The sequence below is a fragment of the Odocoileus virginianus genome, chromosome 34, assembly GCF_023699985.2.
Source record: "Odocoileus virginianus isolate 20LAN1187 ecotype Illinois chromosome 34, Ovbor_1.2, whole genome shotgun sequence".
Taxonomy (NCBI): Eukaryota; Metazoa; Chordata; class Mammalia; order Artiodactyla; family Cervidae; genus Odocoileus; species Odocoileus virginianus.
In genome coordinates, this window is record NC_069707.1 from 15,308,255 (window position 1) to 15,333,656 (window position 25,402).

General features: G+C 41.8%; 1 protein-coding gene across 2 annotated transcripts in view; it reads right to left on the bottom strand.

Annotated features, from left to right (window-relative positions):
* Window positions 1-25,402, bottom strand: part of PLEKHG1 (pleckstrin homology and RhoGEF domain containing G1) — a 239,557-nt gene that overhangs the window by 30,920 nt on the left and 183,235 nt on the right. For both annotated transcript variants that reach the window (XM_070461602.1, XM_020895883.2), the window contains 4 exons: window positions 19,454-19,523; window positions 10,775-10,821; window positions 6,359-6,509; window positions 2,012-2,143 (listed from right to left, as the gene is read on the bottom strand). In XM_070461602.1, the coding sequence (XP_070317703.1) occupies window positions 2,012-2,143; window positions 6,359-6,509; window positions 10,775-10,821; window positions 19,454-19,523 (400 nt within the window). The remainder of the gene's footprint in view (window positions 1-2,011; window positions 2,144-6,358; window positions 6,510-10,774; window positions 10,822-19,453; window positions 19,524-25,402) is intronic.

The window sequence follows — 25,402 nt, forward strand, 5'->3', positions numbered from 1 at the left end:
TAGAACTGAACCAAGGTGCTATTTGACAAGTTGCTGGTTACTTCTTCCCATTTGGCAATAATCCTTCTACTATGGCAGAGGGGTTGTCTTTCAAAAGCCAGGTACAGAGGCTGCTGGTGTATGGTCTTCTCACCATCCTTCCCAAGACATACTCATCCCTTATCTTTTGGACAAAAACTTCAGAGCTACTGACCTAAAAACCTTCTTCCAGAAATTGAATTCACACCACATACAAGTAACCCATAATGAAAACTGGTAGAAGATAACACGAGATACATCTTCTCAGAAATTTTCTGACATTAATCCCATTCACTGGGGGAAAGGAAATGAACATTTCTTCACCAGTATGGTTTTTGTTTGTTTTTGCTTTTTGGCTGCATTGGGTCTTAGTTGTGGCTCATGGGTTCAGTAGTTCCCCTGGGTGGGCTTAGTTGCCCCTTGGCATATGGGATCTTAGTTCCCTGGTCAGGGATCGAACTTGTGTCCCCTGCATTGGAAGGCAGATTCTTAACCACTGGACCACCAGGGAAGTCCCCCATTGCATTTTTAATGGAACTTGATAAATAGATATGGATAACCTGACTTTGATGTTTCTTTGAGATACATTGTATGTCCATATTAACTTTTTAAAGAAAATGGATTTTGTTATTTTTGGAAAAATGAAAATATTCAAAAACAGCACTGAATTAAGCAGCCCACAAAACCACTCTACAATTCTTAAGTTGAAGGTACAAATGGAGGTGATTCAGAGCCAGAGACTGATTTAGTGGTGTCTTCAGACTGCCAGATAGACTCCTAAGCTATGAAAAAAGTCATTGAGCCATTTCTGAATATCTAGCTGACAGTATGTCTGACATTATGTCCACAGAACACTTCAATGATGAAGCATTAAAACCTTTATTATTGCTTACACAAAGCAGATATGGCCTGGAAGATTAGAATGTCCTCTTCCTTTGATTTTTGACAGTCAATTACCACCCTCTGGCTGCATGTGGATGAAACCTAGAGCTCTGTTTGAATGTATGGGCCAAAGGACATGGTTTTCTCCCCTCCCAAGCTGAATGCAGGCGCTCTGCATAGCATGGAGTCACACTGGGCTTTTCTTTTACTCCGGGGACAACCAAGAGCCTCGGCCTAGTCTCTGAGCACACATGACCTTCAGTTTTTAAATAGTGCATCTTCTAAGGTGCCTAGGACATGGTCACTGACTTAGCATCTATCCAAAGTTCCCAGGAATTTAGAGCTAAATATGGTGACGATGGAAGGGACATTATCAAATTTGTCTTATTTTAAAAGTGAGGGATTTAAAATGCAGTGGTGATGTCCCCTTCCTAGGAAAGCTGCTACGGACCTGGTTCTGGACTTAGTCCTCCTTCCTGAGTCCCCTGCCCCATCACCACATGTTCACCATCTCATGACTTTGTGTGAACTAGTGACAGAGGAATAGAGGCTTAAAACCCTTTTACACAGTTTGGACACTCAATTGCATCTGACTCTTTGCAACCGCATGGACTGTATGTAGCCTGTCAGGCTCCACTGTCCATGGAATTCTCCAAGAAAGAATACTGGAGTGGGTTGCCATTCCATTCTCCAGGGGATCTTCCTGACTCAGGGATTGATTTATTTTTAATTGAAGGAAAACAACTTTGCAATATTATGTTGGTTTCTGCCATCCATCAACATGAATTAGGTGTACGTATGTCCCCTCCCTCTTGAATCTCCCCCCTACCTCCCACCCCATCCCACCTCCCACCCCATCCCACCCCTCTAGGTTGTCACAGAGCCCCAGTTTGAGTTCCCTGAGCCATAATAACTACATTCAACGATGATCAGTATTACTGATGTCCTAATTTTTTCTTTTTTTTTTTTTGTCCTGATCTTTTCTCAGCAAGATCTATGATGAAGACTCTGAGTGACCTGTGATAACTGAGCAGACTTAGGATCTGATCTGGGAAACGGTAACAAGCAACAGGCCCACGGTCTCACCAGACACTGCCGCCCTGAGCCTCACCTGCAGGCGGACTGCATGTTCATGCTTCCGCTTCATGTCGTTGATGTGCCAGGCTACTCTCTGCATTGTGTCTATGGCATCAAGCACCACATCGTAGCCCTCTGTGTCCTTGTCAAGGTGATTTTCTATTTCCTAAAACAAAAACAAACAACAAAAACCACCCTCATTATTTTCTTTTTTTTTTTTTCATATATTCACTGAAACAAATCATACTTCTATGATGAGTTTCTCATTTTATTTTTGCTTATTTATTTATACACTACTATCTTTCCTTAAGATCTTGAGATAACTACCAGAAAAACCTGCAAAGAAATGATAAAAATGAATAAAAATGGAGTTAGGAAAGATAGAAGTTGATTAGAATTTTACAAGGAGGAATTTGACAAGGATGATGAGACAAGTATACCATTACAAGGAGGAATTTGACAAGGATGATGAGACAAGTGTACCATTAAGTCTCACAGAGACATCAGGGTGATTGTAGGAGAGAGGAGAGTTGATATTACAGTTGGAGATTTCTGAAATTCCTGGTTGCCAATGTATATAGTTCTCACTCTTAAAATACAGAAAATATACTGATTTTTTTTTTTTTCTCCCAGAGGAAGCAAAACATCACACACAGGTCTTAGTACATAACAAACTAAAAAAGAAAGAGAAAATAGTGGATATTATGTTTAAAAAAATACCTGTGTAGAAAGTGTATGTTCTTGTAGTCAAGGCTTTAAAGCCCAGATGAAATTCACTAAAGACACTCCTTCCGAGTGTTGAGAAAGAGCTTATAGTTCAAGTACTCACTCTCTGATGCTCAGAAGAATGTAACACCAGCCCTTAGCAGGGCACTGGAGTTCCACAGTCCCAGGCAGATGAGAAAGGGACAGGGTTCTATTCCAGTTCTTTCAAGTACACAAGACACATGTCCCTAAACTTCTGTGAGTCTAAGGATAGGGACTATTGCATAGTTCTTTTAATCCTTTATCTTCTCAACAGTGCCCACCAGAGAGCTAGGTGGTAAATAAATGCTTTTTTAATTGAAGCTGTATCTTGTTAAAAGAGCAGCAATACCTTGTAGGTATCTAAATTCCAATAAATACCTAAAACAGCAAGAAGATATTATGATCAATTATATGATACTTATCATGCACACATGTTAAGCTCAAGGGTGCAGGTTGAATCTTATGGTATAATTGATGAAAATTCCATTGTTTTATAGTCACTTTGTTCACTTTTACTGAATCCTCAAACTTTCCATCCAGCTAGAAACGGGCAAGGAATTTACATCTTCTTGCTACACTCAGACTCAGTTGTTAGAAAGGCCCTATGAAACCATATCACGAATAACTCCCAGGTAAGATCAAGAGCAAACTTTAAAAAATAATCATTTCTTCTTTTAGCCTGAGAGTCACTCCTGTTGATCATAAACAGACTCAGAAGTACAGAGTGTATCCCTGTGGGGATCGTCACGGGTGACTACACAACTTTGAAGTGATGTGAATGACACAGAAGGAACACTCTAAAGCAAGTATGAAAGCAAAAATACTCCAGGAAACCAGAAGTTAGTTTTAAATTCATCTAATCACTGTTCCTCTCTTTTTTCTTCACTCTCAGCTGTTACAGACTGAGTGGTTGTATCTTCCACAAATTAGTATGTTGAAATCCTTTCCTCTAATGTGCTGGGATTAGGATGGGGGCTTTTGGAGGTAACTAGGCCAGGCAAACAGTGACTACAGCCATGAAATTAAAAGACGCGTGCTTCTTGGAAGGAAAGCTATGACAAACCTAGACAATGTAGTAAAAAGCAGAGACACCCCTTTGCTGACAAAGGTCTGTCTAGTCAAAGCTATGGTTTTTCCAGTAGCCGTGTACAGATGTGAGAGTTGGACCATAAAGAAGGCTGAGCACCAAAGGATTGATGCTTTTGAGATGTGGTGCTGGAGGAGACTCTTAAGAGTCCCCTTGGACAGCAAAGAGATTAAACCAGTCAATTCTAAAGGAAATCAACTGTATATTCATTGGAAGGACTGATGCTGAAGCTCTAATACTTCGGCCACCTCATGCGAAGAGTCGACTCATTGGAAAAGACCCTGATGCTGGGAAAGACTGAAGCAAAAGGAGAAAGGGGTGGCAGAGGATGAGATGGTTGGATGGCATCACTGATCCAATGGACATGAATTTGAGCAAACTCCGGGAGACAGTGGAGGACAGGGGAGCCTGGCGTGCTGCAGACCCGAGAATTAAACAGGATTTAGTGACCAAACAAGAGGCCGTGAGAGTGGTGCCATCATAAACGGGGTTAGTGCTCTCATAAAAGAGACCCCGGAGAGCAGTCTTGCCTCTTTTTATCATGCGAGGAAATGAAGAGGAGAAGGCAGTCTGCAAATGAGAACTCAGCCGTGCTTGCCCTCTGATTTTTGACTTCCAGCCTCAAAACTATGAGAAATAAATGCTTGTTGTCCAAGTCACCCAGGTTACGGCATTTTGTTATAGCAGCATGTACTAATATCCCAGCTTTTAATTTAGAGGGTAAGGGCTGTTCTTCCTAGCAGTTAACTCTTTGTAAGAATCTTGAGTGGAGTCTTATTTAAGTAACAGAGATCTGAGACTTTTCTTTTGATTGACTTACTGTCTAGAAAGCCATTAAGTAGATATTACTGGGACACACTAGATTCAGATGGGCTTCCCTGGTGGCTCAGATGGTAAAGAATCTGCCTGTGATGTAGGAGACCCGGGTTCAATCCCTAGGTCGGGAAGATCCCCTGGAGAAGGGAATGGCAGTCCACTCCAGTCTTCTTGCCTGCAGAATTCCATGGACAGGGAAGCCTTGCAGGCTACGGTCTATACCATATTAGCAGAGTCCAGAAAAGATCTATCGTGGGAAAGCCAGTATTTTTTAAAGAATTATTTGGCACCGATTTAGTAAATTAATCCCACTAAACTTAAGGGTCATTAAAGCCAATGGAACAACTAAAGTAATATCCACAATGTGGTTTCATAGGACACAAGATTCTCCCAAGATGGGCCACACAGGCTAACAGACAAAGCCGAGAAATTTCTGGTAAAAATGGACCATAGAGTGCTTTAAGTTTTAAATGCGTGTGAACTGAGGAACCTTGGAATGCTTAACCAAGTTAGAAGCCTGGAATCATTTAAAAAGAGATACATGTATACTGCAGGCATGTTGACAGAGATAGGAACTCTAGATTTAAATCTTTTTAAGAAAAGATTTTTAATGCAGCATTAAAAATAATAAAGCAGGGGGTAGGAGGAAGGCTCAAGAGGGAAGGGGATGCATGTATACATGTAGCTGGTTCACTCTGTTTTACAGCAGAAACTAACATAACATTGCAGCCCACCAGGCTCCTCTGTCCGTGGGAGTCTCCAGGCAACAAGAATATGGGAGTGGGTAGCCATTCTCTTCTCCAGGGGATCTTCCCAACCCAGGGATCAAACCTGGGTCTCCTGTCCTGCAGGCAGATTCTTTACTGTCTGAACCATCAGGGAAGCCCCACTGTAGAGCAGTTATACTCCAATTAAAAAAATAAATCAAAGTAATAGAATAAAAATAACAGTTTATCTGTACTGACTGCCTGTGAGGCACCATGAATGTGGGAAATGTACAGGACTGGAATCTAGGTAGTCTCTTGACCACAGCCCTGCTCCTAACCTAACCACTTGGCTATCCTGTCTTTGTCAAGTTGCCAAGGCAATTCACCCTCCTTACAGAATGAAATTACTTTGAGAATACTATTTTCCATTTTTATCAGCTTCCTTAGAGGATAAGAAATGAGAATGTATGAGAGCTATGTCTACTTTTGTTTCTAAAGCCTCCTTAAATTTTGTACAAATAATGGGAAATGATATAAAGGGAACAGAACCCAAAGTGAGGTGAAGCCCAGCTCAAAGACGTTTATCACACTGCTCATCTGTCTTCTCTCCTTTCAGCCCTTTCTCTTTGCTCCTACGAAAGCCAATCTGTGACAAACAGCTCTTACTCCCAACTGCCTACCGAATCCGGGCTCATGGAAGTAAAATAAAACATACACACAAAATCTGTTGTTCATTAAGAAGACAGCTCCTTGCCTGAAACTGTCACTGCCCGGAGTGAAGGACTTGTAAGCCCTTTCACCATCAGAGCTAAAATGAATCTTTCTACTTGGCTGTTGTCAATGAGGCTGCAGGCCTACAATATAAATATCTCTAATTCCTCAAAGCAGATTAGTCAGTTGTAAAGTATGAGTGTGGAAAACGTTTCCACATGTCCACATCTGATTTCTTTTTCTCCTAAACTTAATATATACACATAAAACCCCTAGCCTCTAGAAAGTCCTTTCAGTGCAGGCAGAAACTTACATGCAAAAGGAGATGATACTTGAGAATCCGCTGAACTGGCTTCAAGAGATAGGACCCCAGAGGCAGTGAGTGTTTCAAAGTTTCCTGCCGTTCCCTGAAGAATTTGGCCAGCATCTTGTTCCTCATACACTCTGTTAGCACGGCCACGGATCTGCAAGGATATTTTAAAATCAAAATTGTAACTCTTGACATAGATATTCAAGTTTTCAATGCCAGTGAAAGTGAAAATGTTAGTCATACAGTCGTGTCCTACTTGGCGAACCCATAGACTGTAGCCCATCTGTCCATGGAATTCTCCAGGCAAGAATACTGGTGGGGGTTGCCATGCCCTCCTCCAGGAGATCTTCCCAACCCAGGGATCGAACCCAGGTCTCCTGCATTGCAGGCAGATTTTTTACCATCTGAGCCACCAGGCAAGCCCTTTAAATGCCAGAGTAAGTATCAAGGCCTTAAAGCAGATAAGGCAGTAACAGAGCAATAGGTAGACTAGAATGCCTCTGGGCAGGTGGGGAAAAGGTGTCCCTCTGGTTGAATTGGGTGAATCTGGTCCCGATTCACCTCTGAGTGAATTAGAAAAAGACACTATAAGAGGGCGGTGAGACATGGACACGTGACATCTATGCTGCCAGCTCTGTCCTTGAAGGAGATGAAGCCTCTATCAGGACACAGGGCTTGTCACAGGGGATTTAAATTGGATGGTACCCCAATTTAAAGAATCTGCCTGCCAATACAGGAGATGCAAAAGGCGTGGGTCTGATCCCTGGGTCAGGAAAATTCCCTAGAATTGGAAATGGCAACTCACTCCAGTATTCTTGCCTAGCAAATTCCATGGGCAGAAGAGCCTGGTGGGCTACAGTCCATGGGGTTGCAAAGAGTTGGACATGGTGGAGCGCCTGAGCACACACACATGAGCATCTCTGTTCACTGCTCAGCTTCACATCTGCATTCAGTTTTCACAAGTTACATTGCAAGGAGCAGTCACCATTATACTAAGAAAGAGTGGCTTCTTTCCAGCAGACCCAGCCCCACGCCAGACATCTGTCACCTACTTCGCTGGTTGTGTTTGTGTACGTGCACAAAGTGTGTGATGTTACGTCCAGGCGTTTGGAGACCTCGTCCCCCAGGGAACTTCCCTTTGAGAATCTCTGAACAGACCTTTCTGTCCACCTCCAGGTATCCCCTCATTCTAAATTCAGTTTTTGAAACAGCTGGTTAACTTTGGTCCTCAGGGGTTGCACTTTACAGAGTGTATTAGAAAAATGGCTCAGGATTCCTCTCCACTCCAAGAAGTATGGCCCCCAAACATTCTAGAGAGATGGCTGAAACAATGTTCCCAGCTTATACATGAAGTAAACTGGTGGTCTTGTGAGATCACATACACACACACACACGTAAATTAAAATCTCATGGTCTCATAAGTTAGAAGCAGGTGGAAGTAATTTCAGCCCCTTTCTCCCCAAATCTTACTAAGTTTTCAGAATTAGTTCAGAAAATAGGAGCCAAACAACAAAATAAACTCCTTGGAAGGAAGTGACATGGACGGTGGTCTCCTGACGAAGCGATCAGAATCCCTTTTGTGTCTGACTGCTTGGAGAAATATCTGTTCAAATGGATTTATTTTTCCCTTCAAGTGAAGATTTCAAAGTGATTCTTTATCATGTAACCCAGGGACTTTTCTAAGGCTCTTTAGAGTCAGAATCAGCTGCCCACTGGCTGTCTAACCCTCTGAAGTCTTGAGTTCTTGCACAAGGCTAAGACACCTGCGGGAGATGCTAAGCACACTGAACTCCATATTGAGGCCACGGGGGGAGATTTGAGGACAATGACCTGAGCGCGTCTGGGCCTCTCCCTGGGGACAAGAGGGAGGGCTGGAGCCTTTTCCCAGGGAAGTCACCGGGGCGTGACTGCTACGAAGGGGGACATCTGTCAAGGCATGCAGGAGACACTTAGTATCACCAGCCCGGGTCCAAAAGGGGAAGACACGTTGTCAGATGGGCTGAAACACCTGGTGCTCACAGTTTGTGAGGATGGGGAAGGGGAGGGAAACTTGGGCCTCAGAGGGCAAATGGTTAGGAGGGGGACGAGAGAAAATCTTTTTCTATGAACATGAAAACCACACAACTGGGCAAGACTCGGATGTACCCACTTCACTGATAGGGCCTGGGAGCATCTCCCTGCTAACATGTTTCTTTCCTTTTTTGAAGGCAGATGCAAAATAGAAAAATCTTCCTCCAGGAAACTGTCCTGACTTCTCCTTTATCTCATGCATCTTTAGCCTCTGTTACACATGACTGCGGCGGTGCTGCACTGACATATATTCATGGACTTGATCTTTCCTAACGGCTGTTCCGCTCTTGCATTTGGTTCAGTTCTGGCCCTCAAAAGAAAATGAACTGCTTGAAGGCAATGGATATTAGTTCCTATCTCCTGCCAGTGTACGCTGAATGTGGACCTGTGCTCCATGAAGGACAGGCCCTCAAAAATGTCCTTGCACAAATGACTGTGCCTGTCCCCTGACCCTGAAGCAGCCAAGTTTATAAAAGTTGCTTTCATTTTGCATTCTCCATTCTTATTACCAAGTTAGAAAAATCTTCTTAATATAAACCTCAAAAATGAAATATTCAGATGTTTCTTCATATGACATGTTTATAATGAAATGTACACAGACATAATCCTTCACACAAACCACTCTGGCATCTGGCTCCTGGTAACTGGGTCCAGGGCTCTGCTGATTCTTCAGAGTTGGAAACGTTTTCCATTTCTCTCAGGAGGAAGGTCTATGGAGAAGTTGAGGCCTGATTCTGTGATGTCTCTGCATCAGGGTGTGGTGTAATGCTGGCTTTTGGCGTAAGGACCACGGATTCAGTTGGGGCATCCTACAATTTCCTGATTATCTTTAGCAGAGACGTGGCAACACATGTTTCAGGAGAGAGCATTGTGTAAGTGAAAGTGGGTAAAGTGTGGGTGGGTCTACAGATAAGGAGATGGATAAATGTACTAGTTTGTATGTGGGGTTTTGTTTTTCGTTTTCAGAGAAACCTGGGAAAAACATGCCTGGCCACCAACCAAATAAATCACCACAGCACAATATGCAGACCAGTATTTAGAGGAGGAGGTGAAAACCCTCCAATGGAAGGAATTTTGACACTGGTAAGCCAGAGCCTCTGGCTTCACATCCTTTAACCCACACTGGCTTTCTAGGGCCTCCCCCAGGAAGGAATGACCCACTTGCTCTTCCTGATCACAGTGGCAGGAGGGGCTCAGCCTGCTGGCTTCTCTTCAAGGTGGACCCCAGCACCCACTTTATCCTTACGGACACGTCCATACCAAGACTGGCTACAGAGTAGATAAAAGTTCCCCGAGTTCTCTTCCTGGTTCATGCCTAACATAACAACACTAGTCCTGCTAGTCATGGGCAGGCAGACAGTAGAAAGGTACGGCTCAGAGGGAATCACAAAGCTTCAGAAATTCTACAAGGATGTAGCCGCATGACGTCTGGAGCCAGACCAACCTTGGTTTAAATCCCAGCTGGGTTCGCTCCCTTGTCAGCTGTGTGACTCCTGTAAAATCAATAAACCTACTGGAGGCTCGATGATTTCACCCATGCAGTGGGGATGGGGCAGGGATGGTGATGAACAAGCACTTCTGGAGGACTTATCAGGGCCAGGCCCTGCGCTGTCTGTGTTTCTGCTTTTCTTTAATCCCTTAACATCTCTAGATTGCTGGGAAAATGAAATTCAATCACATTTTGTATTTATAGCATAAAGAGCAGCACTTGAATTAATAAGTGCTCAATAAATGTCTTTTGCAGAAAAAAAGATTTCCAGCAGAGTGAGTCGTGGCCTTAGACCTGATTCCCTTACTGAATGATCACTGAGGCTGCTCCTTCAACAGCCCTCCTGCCAGCACCTCTGGTGTAAATGAACCTGAATTGATGGTCCAGGTAAGGAAGATTATCATGATCATTCCCTTCTCTGAGCTCCATAAAACTTGCGTAGCTTCTAAAACTTAGATAGCAAAAATATAACTTATTTTATCCCCAGATAGATTATATTAACTCATTAGCAGGGCATCCCACATTCTTAAAAACACAGCACACATACAAAAGGGTTAATAGATAAGCGTTCTTCTAGCCAAACACTTCCAGGAGTCCAGTGGAGGACACCTAACAATCTTTTTGGCCTCCTTCAAGGTCATTCACAATTTTCCCCTGTGCTGGCCCTGCTGAGTGGTCCCTAGGCCTGAATGGATCAATATCGGGGTATCCCTGTGATCTGTTCTCAGCATTTCTGCAATTTTCTCACAGTATTCAGCACAGCACCAGGCACATAGTGCCTACTGACCACATATACTGCATTGACCAACCTCAAGCAACATGATGGTAAGCAAAAGTATTCCCACACATTCAAGGCGTACCTTGGATAGTTTGTGCAATACTGGGTATAAATGTGGAACTCTTCACTCTGCAAGGAAACAAAAGAGATGTAATAGGCTAAAAAAAGAAAAAAAGTAGAGACATCAACATTCAATGAAAAGTAAAAGACATATCATTCATCCTTTAAAAGGTGTTGTTTTAGAAGTTGTTTCTCTTACCACCTTGGCCTGTCTTCTGAGTCCCTGTGGCAATCATTCATGCCATTTTAACTACCTTGATTTTTACCTAGAATCCACATGCACTTGGACTCATCTGAGATCATTAAATGCTTTTTTTTTTTTTTTTGAGGCTAATTACTTTAAAACATTGTATTGGTTTTGCCATACATTGACATGAACCTGCCGCGGGTGTACATGTGTTCCCCATCCTGAACCCCCCTCCCACCTCCCTCCCATCTCATCCCTCTGGGTCATCCCAGTGCACCAGTCCCGCGCACCCTGTCTCATGCATCAAACCTGGACTGGCGATTCATTTCACATATGATAATATACATGTTTCAGTGTCAATCTCCCAAACCATCCCACCCTCACCCTCTCCCACAGAGTCCACCGTTGTATACATCTGTGTCTCTCTTGCTGTCTCGCATACAGGGTTATTGTTACCATCTTTCTAAATTCCATATATATGTGTTAGTATACTGTATTGGTGTTTTTCTTTCTGGCTTACTTCGCTCTGTATAATAGGCTCCGGTTTCACCCACCTTATTAGAACTGATTCAAATGCATTCTTTTTAATGGCTGAGTAATATTCCATTGTGTATATGTACCACAGCTTTCTTATCCATTCATCTGCTGACGGGCATCTAGGTTGCTTCCATGTCCTGGCTATTATAAACAGTGCTGCGATGAACACTGGGGTACATGTGTCTCTTTCAATTCTGGTTTCCTCGTTGTATATGCCCAGCAGTGGGATTGCTGGGTCATATGGCACTTCTATTTCCAGTTTTTAAGGACTCTCCACACTGTTCTCCATAGCGGCTGTACTAGTTTGCATTCCCAGCAACAGTGTAAGAGGGATCCCTTTTCTCCACACCCTCTCCAGCATTTATTGCTTGTAGACTTTTGGATAGCAGACATTCTGACTGGTGTGAAATGGTACCTCATTGTGGTTCTGAGATCATTAAATACTGATTGAGCATCTGCTATGTTAGATGAATCTGAAGGCAAATAGGTAGAGGAAGACAGTAGGGTTTCTGTCCCCAGGTGCTCATGGTCCTCTGGGCATTTGCAGTGTGAGAGAGAAATATAAGCAGATAATTTAAATAGTATGTGGTCAGAACATGCTGGAAGTTTGTGCAAGGGAACACTTTCAAGCCCTATGTGTGCAGCTTCCTCTGCCCACTGCCTTTCCCATCTTTTTCACTGGACAGCCACGAGGCACCTTTTGACATTGAACTGAGGCTTTATTTCCTCTCAAGGGACTTGAGTTCTCGGACTGAGCCAATTGCTCCTACCTTGGGGCCCCACAACACTCGGTGCCAACCTATCTTACAGCATTTGCCAAGTGAGCATGACATTTTTTGTGCATCTGTCTGCCACTCTATACTGTGAGTTCCTGCAGGAGAGGGGCCATAGTGTGCCAGCCTGGCACATAATGTTTTTTGAACTAATGAATGCCCCTGTCTCCTATGAAGCTGAAAATTATTTGAGAGCAGGATCCAGGTCTACTCATCTGTACATCTAGCATGGCAGCGATGCCTCAAATGCATTAAATGTTCAGCTAACTAATGGGGGCTTCTTGCCTTTTGCTAAGGTTCCCTTATCAACAAACTGATTCCAGGTTCTCTTATCAACAAATTCTAGACATAATATCATTTCACTTACTTGTAAACACTTTAGTATATATCTTTAACATGAGGACTTTAAAAGAGAAACATCACTACAATGCTATTATCATCTTTAAATAATTCCATGGGAAGGACTGGGAGGTTGAGATTAGCAGATGCAAACTATTACATATACAAAATGGATAAACAACAATATATTTAGTAGTATATATCTACTGTATAGCATAGGGGACTATGTTCAATATCCTGTGATAAACCATAATGGAAACAAATATGGAAAGAAATATATACGTAAAAAATTGAGTCACTTTGTTGTATAGCAGAAATTATACACATTATAAGCCAACTTTACATCAATAAAATGTAAATAAATAATTGCATAATACCATGAGGGTTCATTATCACTATTCCTATTTTTTTATTTTCTTTTTTAAAATTATAGTTTGCTGCTTGCTCTGTATTCCAAACAACATCCACACACAGCAACTTGATATTGTTGATATCTAAGTCCCTTCTAATCTACAAGTTCCCCCTCTCACTTCCCCCCTGCAATTAAGTTGAAGAAACCAAATGATTTGTCCTGCAGTCTCCTGCAGTCTCAATTTTGCTGATCACATCCCTAAGGCTTTCTTTACTATGTTTTCCTGTCTTCCACGCTCCTTGTGGTTTAGAAGAGGCTTGACTGGATTTAGGTTCCATAATGTGGCCCAAGTACATCATAGACTTGATTGTACTTAAATTGAGAGGCATAGGAGCTGGTTCTCTCTTTCTGTGATGTTAATAATCACTGGTAATTACTGCTTAGGTCTTTTAATTCATGCTGCTGCTGCTGCTAAATCGCTTCAGTTGTGACCCCATAGATGGCAGCCCATCAGGCTCCCCTGTCCCTGGGATTCTCCAGGCAAGAACACTGGAGTGGGTTGCCATTTCCTTCTCCAATGCAAAGGAAAAGTGAAAGTGAAGTCGCTCAATAGTGTCCGACTCATAGCAACCCCATGGACTGCAGCCTACCAGGCTCCTCCATCTATGGGATTTTCCAGGCGAGAGTACTGGAGTGGGTTGCCATTGCTTTCTCCATTCTTCATTTATTAGCCAGATTTTTTCCAAGAAAGGAACTGCCTTAGATTAGTTACCCTGCAGTTTGTGGTTTGTATGGGAAAGACAGGATAAACGCTCGATTCCTTTCCTTAATTTTCAAAATAATGCATCGGCTCTCCTATAAAGGACTTGGGTTTTTTAACATCACTGTGAATTTCATGAATATAAACATATTTCATGACTTTCAGTTGTTTTTAGTTAGTTATCTTTTTACTGATGCTCAAATGATCCCATCTTTGGCCAACAGGAGCCTTTTCTCGAGTATCTGTGACCTGACCTACAGCCTCTAGTAGTGCCTTGCTTTCTGGGGTGACACGATGTTTCAGACCCTCTTGCACATTTCCCTCCCACACTTGTTCTCCACGGAGCCAGGATTCCTTCACGTAGGAAACAGTATGTGAAAACCACAATCTGAGCATTAGCGATGCTCTTGCTACCACGTTAATTATTATTTCTAGGCCTTCTCAGTGGACAGGGTTAGAAATATGGTGTTTCTAAAGCTAAAACACATGCTTAGTTCATGCTAATTTTTGCAATTCAGATTCAGGACTAGAGTGTTTCTAATTAGCCTCATTCTTAATCTGTATTTTCTTTGTCTTGCCAATTCCAGTTCTCAATGACACAACTGTGAATATTCATTTCCTTTATCCCACAATACACACAATTTTGGAATAACAATACTGAAACCATCATATATGATATCATTGCTGAAAACAGTTAAGGATGTATTTGCTGTATTTTTCCCATAGCATATTTTTTAATTGATTGGCATTTCCTCTGTGTGGTCAAGCTACAAACTGGATTTACAGTTAGGTTCATTGTTTCAATCTGCTTTCATTTTTTGAAGGCTGTTTTAAACTTTGTCTTATAATTATGTAAAATAAATACACGGTTTCAAAGTCAACTCTCCAAAGAAATGCACACTTAGAGAAGTCTGGCTTCTATGCCTTCTCATTCTAGTCCATTCCCTGCCTTTCCTCTCAGGAACCAACTTCTAGTCTTACAGTTTATCTTAAAAATTTTTTTTAAACATACACATTGAAATATAAGTATAACCTTCCCCATTTCTAGATAAATAAAAGCAAGCTATGTCAGTGATTCTCAAACTTCAGCATTAGAATTACCTTGAGGGCTTATTAAAACACAGATTACTGGGTTGCACCCCCAGAGTTTCTGATTTGGTAGGTCTGGGTAGGGCCTGAGAATCTGCTTGCTAACAAGATCCTATATGATGTGGTCCAGAGACCACACCCTGAGAACCACAGTGCGAGACTCCCCATCCCATCCCCTTTCTAGTAGTATATAGGAATATTCTTTATTTGCTTTTACTGCTTTGTACTGCTATGTTATGGGGATATGCCATAGTTTATTCAATCAGGCTTTGTTCATGAACATTTGGGCTGTTTCCATGTGTTGCATATTTCTATCGGTGGCTCAGTGGTAAAGAATTCGCCTGTCAATGCAGGAGACGCAGGTTTGATCCTGGGTCAGGAAGGTCGCCTGGAGAAGGAAATGGCAACCCACTCCAGTATTCTCGCCTGAAAAATCCCACTGATAGAGCAGCCTGGTGGGCTACAGTCCATGGGGTCGCAAAGGGTGAGACACGACTAAGGATGCACCTTATATAGGTTTATAAATTGTAACAATGAGTACTATGAAGTATAACATCACCATTGTTGAGACTTTGTCACTATATCTTTAGAATAGATTTCTGGAAGTAGGATTGCTGGAATGAAGGGTGAATTCAGATGTACTTTTCCTAGACATAGCCAAATTCCCCTCCAGAGGGTCTATTTTATTTTCCCACAATTATAGGAGTGTCTGTTTCCCCATGGCCTTGCCAACATGGTATGCTGCCAAATTTTTAAGCATAGTATTAAAAAAAAAAAAAAAAACTAAGTTGCCAAATTCTAAAAGTTAAAAGATAAATTTTTTTTTTTTTAATTTTTGGCTTCTCTTGAAAAAGTATTAGATCCACAGGCCCTAGGCCTACAGTTTCACGTAACACTTCTGTCCCCAAGAAGTAAGTACCTCGACGTTCTGGCCTCTGCCTGGGCCCATTCATGCACTGTGTTCATCAGCTTAGTTCCTGAAGGCACTGGAGTGTTCCACCTTCCCCAGGGATAAGAAAGGTACAGTGACTTGCTCAAGGTCTTTCAGGAAATTACCATCAGCCTGGAGTGCCCCTCTCTTTCTCCATTCTTTGGTCTGGGACTGCGCTGTATTCCCCCGCCGTGGAAGCACAGTCTTGACCACGGGACCACCACAGGAGTCCCTGGAGCCCTTCTCTGGGTGAGTTCACACTCACACTTTCTTGCTTTGTTCCCGCCTCCTGCCACACTCAGTACAGGGCTGAAGAGCTATTTGGCTCATTCCCTTAAATGTAGCATCATATGAAATACCAAACACAATGGCCTCAATAAAAATATTCTAAATTACATCATCTTCATGAGCTACCCTAAAAATATCTCAAGGCTTCTCTGCACAACCGAATTTTGGGGCATTCTGACACCATGGTTCTGTTTCTGTCTTAAATTAGGCAGTTTCGATTTAAATCACTGATATATTCTTAATATAGAACCAAATGCATACTTGATCTTGAATTTATGAGCCATGTGGACAGTTCAAATAATGGCTTTACACAAAAGTCAATAACTCCTACTCAGTTAATCCCTGAATAACTATTTCTTATGATATATGCACTCAAAACCTTTTCAGAAGTATTTAGGGAGATAGAAGACAATGAGAGAAAATTATATAAAAATAGATATCTTCTTCTCGTTATTTAACACTTTCAACTTGCAATTAGTAATGATGTCAAAATAAGACATTTAATTATGAAAGAACCAAAATATAAAACCATCGGGGCCAACTGAACACAAAAGGTGTTTGAATGTTTCCTGAATGAAAAATCAGAGAATAGAAATCTGTATGATTTTAGGGTTTCTTCTGCCATAATGTTAACGTCTCCCCACTCCATCTCTTTCCTTCCCTCTCCTTTCCTCTCTCTCACACACACACACACTCGCTGATGATGGAGCAGCTTTCACAGGACACTACTGAGAAAGGCTTACTCTGTAAGGAGACATTGATTTGTGTGTGAGCATGCTAAATCATTTCAGTCGTGTCTGACTCTTTGCAACCCTATGGACTATGGACCACCGGGCTCCTCTGTCCATGAGATTCTCCAGGCAAGAATACTGGAGGGGGCTGCTGTGCCCTCCTCCAAGAGATCTTCCAGACCCAGGGGTCAAACCTGCGTCTCTTATGCCTCCTGCCTTGGTAGGGGGTTCTTTATCCCTAGCGCCATTCGGGAGCCCAGGACATTGATTTGAATAGACTCCAATCATACCTATTATCTGATACCAGCAGTTTCCCGAGGATAATTTCAATAAGTGGCTCGTGTTTGTGTGTGTGTGTGTGCGTGGACACACACATGCCTGAGCACTGAGAGGAGACAGGCTCCAAAGAGGAGGGGGCCGCGCATCAGGTGAAAGGAGGCAGTTAAGGGAAGTTGGGCCTCCGAAGACAAGCTTCCCTCCTAAATGTCACCCAGGGTCAGCCTGGCTGACAGTCAAGCTAAGTGACGGAAATGAGAGTGGAGGTGAAGGCAGGAAACCACGGAAACCCGTTCCAGGTGTTTCCAGAGTCCACCGAGCGCTCGGTGGGCGAGAGCCTGGCCTGCCTGGCGGGGTCGTTCACCCCTCCCGAGAGTGGCTTCTGCAGCGCTTGGCTGTTCTTTTCTGGGCAGCAGGTAAGAAGGGCTGCGTTCTCCTCCTGTCAGGAGGGATTTCTGTTGCCTAGCCACACCACAAAAGCAAGGTCAAAGTTGACTCTCCGTGTAAGCCCCAGTGACTCAGATGAAAGCAGACGGCAACCGCCAGCTTCACCTCTTTCATTAACGGCCCCTCAATTAAAGCAATTTTCCACTCCTCCCCAGAGGTGAGCAGCTGCTTGTGTTCCATAAAGTGTAACATCTTCTAAATTTCAGGGTGCTGAGTGAGAAGCAGGCTGTGCCAGACCCACACACACCCCCTCACTATTCCCTGCTCACACACAGGAGTGTGGAGTGCTGCAATCAGTCTTCCAATTAAACTTGGCAATATCGCAACAAGAAATCAGATTTGGGAGTTGGCAACCTGGTGCATAAACAAACTTTTATGTGAATAATTAAACCAGAGCTAAGCATATGCTGGACCGTCTTTAATCAACTTGTGATTACAGTTACCAGAAAAGCCCCAATGTTTCCGAAAGCTTCTATGTTGTTTATTCACTGTGGTTATTCTAACACAGCTTCTTTGATACACTCAGCGTTATCTTTTACCCATTTCTCCCTCTTTCATTTTCTTTCTCTTTTCCAAATTCTTACCCTTCACTGTGACACAGGCCACTTGTGAGAAGAATTGTGTGTGTAAGCATGTGTGCACAAACATTTTGTATGTTAACACATACCCTGCCACCCACAAAGTCAGGAGTGTTTTATATATAAGTCCATCAACTGCCTTTAAGGAGCCCCACTTGAGTAGAACCAAGAGTGTTATGTTTGGATTCAAAACCATTGGATCATCAGAAATAACCTTGTGGAATAACCCTGGAACCTGGTCAGGCTGGGGGGACGTCTCCAAGTTCACATTGGCCTCCGAGACTCTAAATGAGGTGCTAACTCTCAGTTGACCCAAAAGCGCCATCATGAACTTCACGTCAACCTTTGTACATTTGAAACCACAACTGTAAAAATTACATGAAGTTTTGCTGGAAAAACAATTTCTGCTAGAAGGTTTCCAAACAAAAGCTGCTGAATTTTTAGAGAAACGTAAGATAAGATTCTATTTACAGTAGGACATCAAGAAAGTCATGTTGTAAAGGATTCCCTTGTATGTTTCAGAATTCTCTTACCTGGGTACAGAATTTAAACTGACTGTCATTTAAGCTTTAAAATTCAAATCCCCTCCTTGCATTTTTTCTAAGCCATCAGTGCAACTTAAGAAGAATGTAGGAGAATTAAAGGGCATATTTAAGAGGCAGGAGATTAACTCTGTTTTGTTTTTCCACTAAATGAATAAGCTAGTGCCATATATATGTGTATATATATATGTTTATCTATATATATGTAACTATATATACATACATATGTATATGGCAGTATATTAAGTATATATTTATATATATGTAAAGTATTTATATTCTTACAGATTTTTATAACTGATCTAGTAATATTTTATTTTTTTCTAGTCATCTTTTACATGTACTTATTTTTCTAACATTCTTCTATTCTGGACTCTCCTCTTCCCAAGCTTAAAGTTTTTCTTAGGACAGATATGTGGCATCATTTAGTTATTATACAAGTTCTAAAACAACTGCTAAGTTATTGGGCTTCCCAGGTGGTTCCAGTGGTAAAGAACCCACCTGCCAATGCAGGAGACGTAAGCGATGTGGGTTCCATCCCTGGGCCGGGAAGATCCTCTAGAGAAGGGAATGGCAATCCACTCCAGTATTCTTGCCTGGAGAATCCCACGGACAGAGGGGCCTGGGGGACTATGGCCCACGGGGTTGAAAAGAGTCGGACACAACTGAAGTGACTACACAAGCATGCACACAAGTTACTGGGAAGTGAATTTTTTTTCCTGGCTAGTGGGGAGAAAAATACCCTCAGAGTGAGAGAGATTAGTGGTGGACTTCATCCAATATGGAACACATCGGTCATCTTAACTTTACAATGAGAACAGTGTGTCTCCGTCTCTGTCTTGGTTGGCTCACAGAGATGAACCCTGCTTACCTTGGACACAAAACACTCTGCTATAGCCACAGGATCATTTTCACAGTTTTCCAAGTCTTGCAGAAGTTCACTAAAAAAAAAGAAAAAAGAATGTATTAGGTTGTGGTCTGAGGGTTGAGGACATTTTAAATAACTTAGAAGTTTAAACACTTACATGGCATTTATAAGGAACCATTTATTTATTTTATTTTATTTTACTTTTTATAAGGAACCATTTAACTGCACATCTGAAGTTTTGTCATTACATCCAAGGCTTGGATAAGTGACTTGCCTGAGGTTATGGAGGAGCAGGGGTGTAAACAGAGGTCTGACCTGCAACTCTACCACCCAGAGATAAGTCCTACTCAGCATTTCAGTCTGCCTGACATTTGTCAAAATCTGCACGCATGCTCACACACACTTATTCATCCCATAGGTTTCCAGGTACCAGACAGTACACAAAGCACTAAGAACAAATACACCAGTGTGTCTCTTGGAGCTTGGAATCCACTGAAGAGTCAGACATGCAGTGAAGAATCACACTGATTAACACAAAATTATACATGGAGATAGTACTCTAAAGGAAAAACATGCCAGGGGAGGAAATCTCTTTCCTCAGATGAAAATCTGTATTATTTATTTTTATTTATTCATTAAGTAACTAACTGAATGCCATTGCACTCTGTGGATGTAGCATCATTAATGTAACTAATCTCCCATGGCCGCATATAGTTCTATGAATGGGATTGCTGGGTCATGGGGCATTCTCATTCCAAACATTAACACATTCCCAAATTACATTTCATGAAAGCTATATTAATATGTATTTTAATATGTTAAGTGTTTCTTTTAATTATCTGTGTATCACATAGTTAATAAAAAGTTAAACAGTTCTTCAGGAATTGTGGTAAAAATAGCTGTACAGTTCTTTGCTTTCTGTTTCCCCTTTTCAACTACCACTCCCTGGAAACACTTTCAACTTTTAGCCATTTCAGCTATACGTATCTGGGTTTCCAAACATGCTGGCAATGCATTTTCAATATTTTTCAGTCTTAGGTATTTACTTCATAATTTCCCCTAGCTCCCTTTCTTCGCATCTTTCTCAGCAAACTCTGTTAGGAAACTTAATTAGATTAAAAGCCAGAGCTTACATTTTAAAGACTATGTAAATACTATTCTCAGCTAAGCCTTGGAGTATATCATAGCTATACTGCCTTTCTTGTACAACCATGTTTTCCCTGGAGTTGAAATGGTCTCATTTTTCTTTTTAAGTTTGTTTGTTTGGTTTTCAAAGTTGTTACTGTTCAGGTGCTAAGTTGTGTCCAACTCTCTGTGACCCCATGGACTGCAGCACACCAGGCGTCCCTGTCCTTCACTATCTCCCAGAGTTTGCTCAGATTCATGTCCATTGAGTTGGTGGTGATATCTAACCATCTCATCCTCTGCTGCCCTCTTCTCCTTTTGCCTTCAACATCTCCCAGCATCTGGTCTTTTCCAATGAGTTGGTTCGTCACATCATGTGGCCAAAGTAATGGAGCTTCAGCATCAATCATTCCAATGACTGTTCAGGGTTGATTTCCTAAGTACAGCTTACTAATGCACCTTCAAACTTCGCGCCAAAAGTGTGACTCATGTCTCACCAAGTTCAAACATTGGATCATTATGGGCTGCATTCTCTCTTAGTGACCCCCTTCCTAGAGCCATCTGTCCTTCCAGTTCCACCTGGACAGGTGCTGTCTGGGTCTGCTGGGTCCTCTCTTCAACACCATCCTGATGATGCCCTTCCCTTAGCCCTGTTTCTTAGATACCATTTAAGCTATAATCTCTCCTTTGGGAGAGTCTTCCCTCCAGCAGCTTTCTGAGTAGGGGTAATAGGCAGTGAATTTTCTGAGACTCTTTCTGCTTCAAAATGTTCTCCCTTCACACTTGACTGATAATTATCAATGGATATAGAATTCTTGATTGGAAGTTATTTTCTGAGTATTCAGGGAGACATCTGCTGTTGTATGGATTCTAATGCTACTATGGAGAAGTCCAACATCATTCTGATTCATGATCTAGGTTACAAGTGACATGTTTTTCTACGCTGGAAGCTTTTAGAGTTTTCTCTTTGGTAATTAGTTCTGAAATTCTGTGATGGTTGGTTTTGAGGTGGGTCTTTTTTTCATACACAGAGGCAATTTGAATATTTGGGAAGTGTTCTTGATCATCAGTTCTCAAAATGCTCCCTGGGTTCTTAAGATCCCTTCAGGAAGTCCAAAAGGCCAATATATTTTATAAAAATACTTTGACTCTATCAGATTTTTTATCTTCATTCTCTCGTGAGAGTACAGTGGCCTTTCCAGAGGCTACATGACCTGTGATATCACAGATGGAAAGCAGAAGCTGATATGAGAATCCAGCTGTCTTCCAGTAAGTCAAACAGCAAAGAGATATGTAAAAATGTAAAACAATTCCAAAATGCAAAAAATGTTAGTGGGAAGAGTAGTAAGTTTTTCTAGAAATCTGTGGATTTTTTATTATTATTGAATACATTGATATTTTAATAACTTCTTAGTTTTACTATAAGAGCCTCTTGATGAAGGTGAAAGAGAAGAGTGAAAAAGCTGGCTAAAACTCAACATTCAGAAAACTAAGATCATGGCATCTGGTCCCATCACCTCATGGGAAATAGATGGGGAAACAATGGAAACAGTGACAGACTTTATTTTCTTGGGCCTAAGAATCACTGCATATGGTGATTGCAGCCATGAAATTAAAAGATGCTTGATCCTTAGAAGAATAACTATGATCAACCTGGACAGCATATTAAAAAGTAGAAACATGATTTTGCCAAAAAAGGTCTGTCTAGTCAGAGCTACGGTTTTTCCAGTAGTCATGTATGGATGTGAGAGTTGTACTATAAAGAAGTCTGAGTGCTGAAGAATTGATGCTTTTGAATTGTGGTGTTGGAGAAGACTTGTGAGAGTCCCCTGGACTGCAAGGAGATCCAACCAGTCCATCCTAAAGGAAATCAGTCCTGATTATTCATTGGAAGGACTGATGCTGAAGCTGAAGCTCCAATACTTTGGCCACCTGATGCAAAGAGCATACTCATTGGAACAGACCTTGATGCTGGGAAAGACTGAAGGTGGCAGGAGAAGGGGATGACAGAGGACAAGATGGTTGGATTGCATCACTGACTAAATGGACATGAGTTTGAGCAAGCTCTGAGAGATGGTGAAGGACAGGGAAGTCTGGCATATTGCAGTCCGTGGGGTCACAAAGAGTCAGACACGACTGAAAAACTACAACAGTTTTAATTTATATTATGGTAGATAAAAACATCATAAATCATAAACAAAAAAACCTTTTAGGGCACTTAGCAATTTTTAAGCATATATAGATCCTGAAAGTGAGAGTTTAGTTGCTCAGTTGTGTCTGACTCTGCGATCCCACGGCCTGTAACCCACCAGGTTCCTCCGTTCATGGGATTTTCCAGGCAAGAGTACTAGAGTGGGTTGCCATTTCCTTCTCCAGAGGATTTTCCCACCCTCAGGGATTGAACCTGGGTCTCCCACGTTGCAGGCAGATACATTACCATTTGAGCCACCAGGGAAGTCAGATCCTGGGGCCAAAAAGCTAAGGAACCTCCGTTCTTGAATTACAGTTTTAATATTTCCTCCCCTACATTAGATTAGATACTCTAGACTATCTCATTTTTTCACTATTTTCCATCTTCTTGTTTCTTGTTCTGTTTTCTCAGATTTCATCTTTTATTTTCTATCGCTTCAATTGAATTTTTTCATCCCTACTATCTGATCTTCAGTTTCAAAGTGTGTAAGTGTGTTTACATGTTCTTTGGGTACTTATGTTTCTATTATTATTTTATGAGTGCAAAAATGTTCTCATATTTATAAGGAGGTGATAATGATGACAATTGTTATTTTGGACTTAACTTTGCTGCTCTTTGCTTTCTGCTCCACAATCAAATCATTTTAATCATTTTGGCTTCTGTCATTCACGTTAGTGGTTCACCCCAAATATCTGGGGATTTTCATTTGTTCTTTCTTATTGGAAGGTAGGGTTTCTCTGGTAGCTCAGTTAAAGCTCTGGTAGCTCAGTTAAAGCTCATGCCTGCCCATGAAGGAAGTCTAGTTTTGAAGGTAAGATACCAGCCAGCCGTAAGGTCTGCACAGAAGTAGTTTTACATAGCGTGCTCCTTACTCAAGCCAGTGATTCTCAAACATTTTGGTGTCAAGACCTGCTTGCTGCTGCTGCTGCTAAGTCACTTCAGTCATGTCCAATTCTGTGCGACCCCATAGATAGCAGCCCACCAGGCTCCCCCGTCCCTGGGATTCTCCATGCAAGAACACTGGAGTGGGTTGCCATTTCCTTCTCCAATGCATGAAAGTGAAAAGTGAAAGTGAAGTCTCTCAGTCATGTCCGACTCTTCACGACCCCATGGACTGCAGCCTACCAGGCTCCTCTGTCCATGGGATTTTCCAGGCAAGAGTACTGGAGTGGGTTGCCATTGTCTTCTCCACAAGACCTGCTTACCTTTTAAAAATTCTTTATGTGGATTATATCAATACTTATTAGAAATTAAGGCTGCTATGTAATTTTAAAAAGACCAATTCATTTAATTATCTATTTAGTACATGTTAATACAAGTAACTTTTTTGTGAAAAATAAATTTTATAAAACAAAATTTAGTGAGAAGAGTAGTACTGTTTTATATTCTGCAAAGCTCTAATGCCTATCTTAATAGAACACAGATGGCTGCTCATGTCTGCTTGCTGTTCAACAGCCTCACACAAACATATCATTGGAAAAGGTAGGAGTATTTTAGTAGCCTCTATGGATATCTTTCTTTGATAATACACTGAAACTCAGCAAGTGTAGTTTCTTAGTTTGCTGGAGTCCAAAACCATATAATCCTATATCCTGCTACATTGAAATCCACTAATATATCTTGCACTTTGAAAGGAACTTTTACCAATGCATGATTTCAGGACAGACCCAATTTCAAACATTCTTCCCTAATGTTCCACAAAACATACCATCTGTAAGATTATTTTTGTTTGAATATATAGTTCTGATAATTTTATCAGTATCTTTTATAGAAGGATGTGCTTAGTTGCTCAGTCGTGTCTGACTCTTTGTGACCCTATGGACTGTGGCCCACCAGGCTCCCCTGTCCATCTGGATTCTCCAGACAAGAATATTGGAGTGGGTTGCCATGCCCTCCTCCAGGGGATCTTCCCAACTCAGGGATCGAACCCAGGTCTCCCGCATTGCAGGCAGATTCTTTACCATCTGAACCACCAGGGAAGCCCTTTATAGAAGGATGGCTGTGATTAAATTAAAGATAGCTGAAATTTCATCACTGGGATCTAAATACTGGATGAAGTAAAATAAAAGGTCAAACAAAAAGAAGAGCTAAAAAGGCAACATATCTGGACCAGTGTTTTCCACTGTTGGAGGACGGAGTGCTATGGATGTAGGTTATGTAACCAGGTTTTTCAATATTCTGTTTCTAAGGAGAGAAGAATTTTGAGCCGAATCCATCATGTTTTTCTTACTTCCAAGGCTTAAGAGAAATACTCCTTGACAATAGTTAGCTCCCTCTGTTCTCAGTATTACACTTATCAAGCTCCTCTTGGAGCTTTAATTTCATCTCCAGCTTGGATCTCCTGGTAGGACAAAGTGTCTTCAGGACCCGCCCAGGCTTTAGTATAGCTCGCCTGTAAACAAATGGCATTCATCACTCAAGAATCAGAACTGGGAGGGAGCTCAGACGCCTTCCAGCCCTACTCCCAAATTTTAAGACGAGGAAACCAGGGCTCATAAAAGGGAGGTGGCTTACCTTAGGTCACACAGCAAATAATTAATAGGCACAGCTGGGCTTAGTATCAGGGCTTGTGAATCCCAGTCCCGCACTATTATAAACACACCTATTGAAAGATTTATTTTTCAGCTTGACTCAGG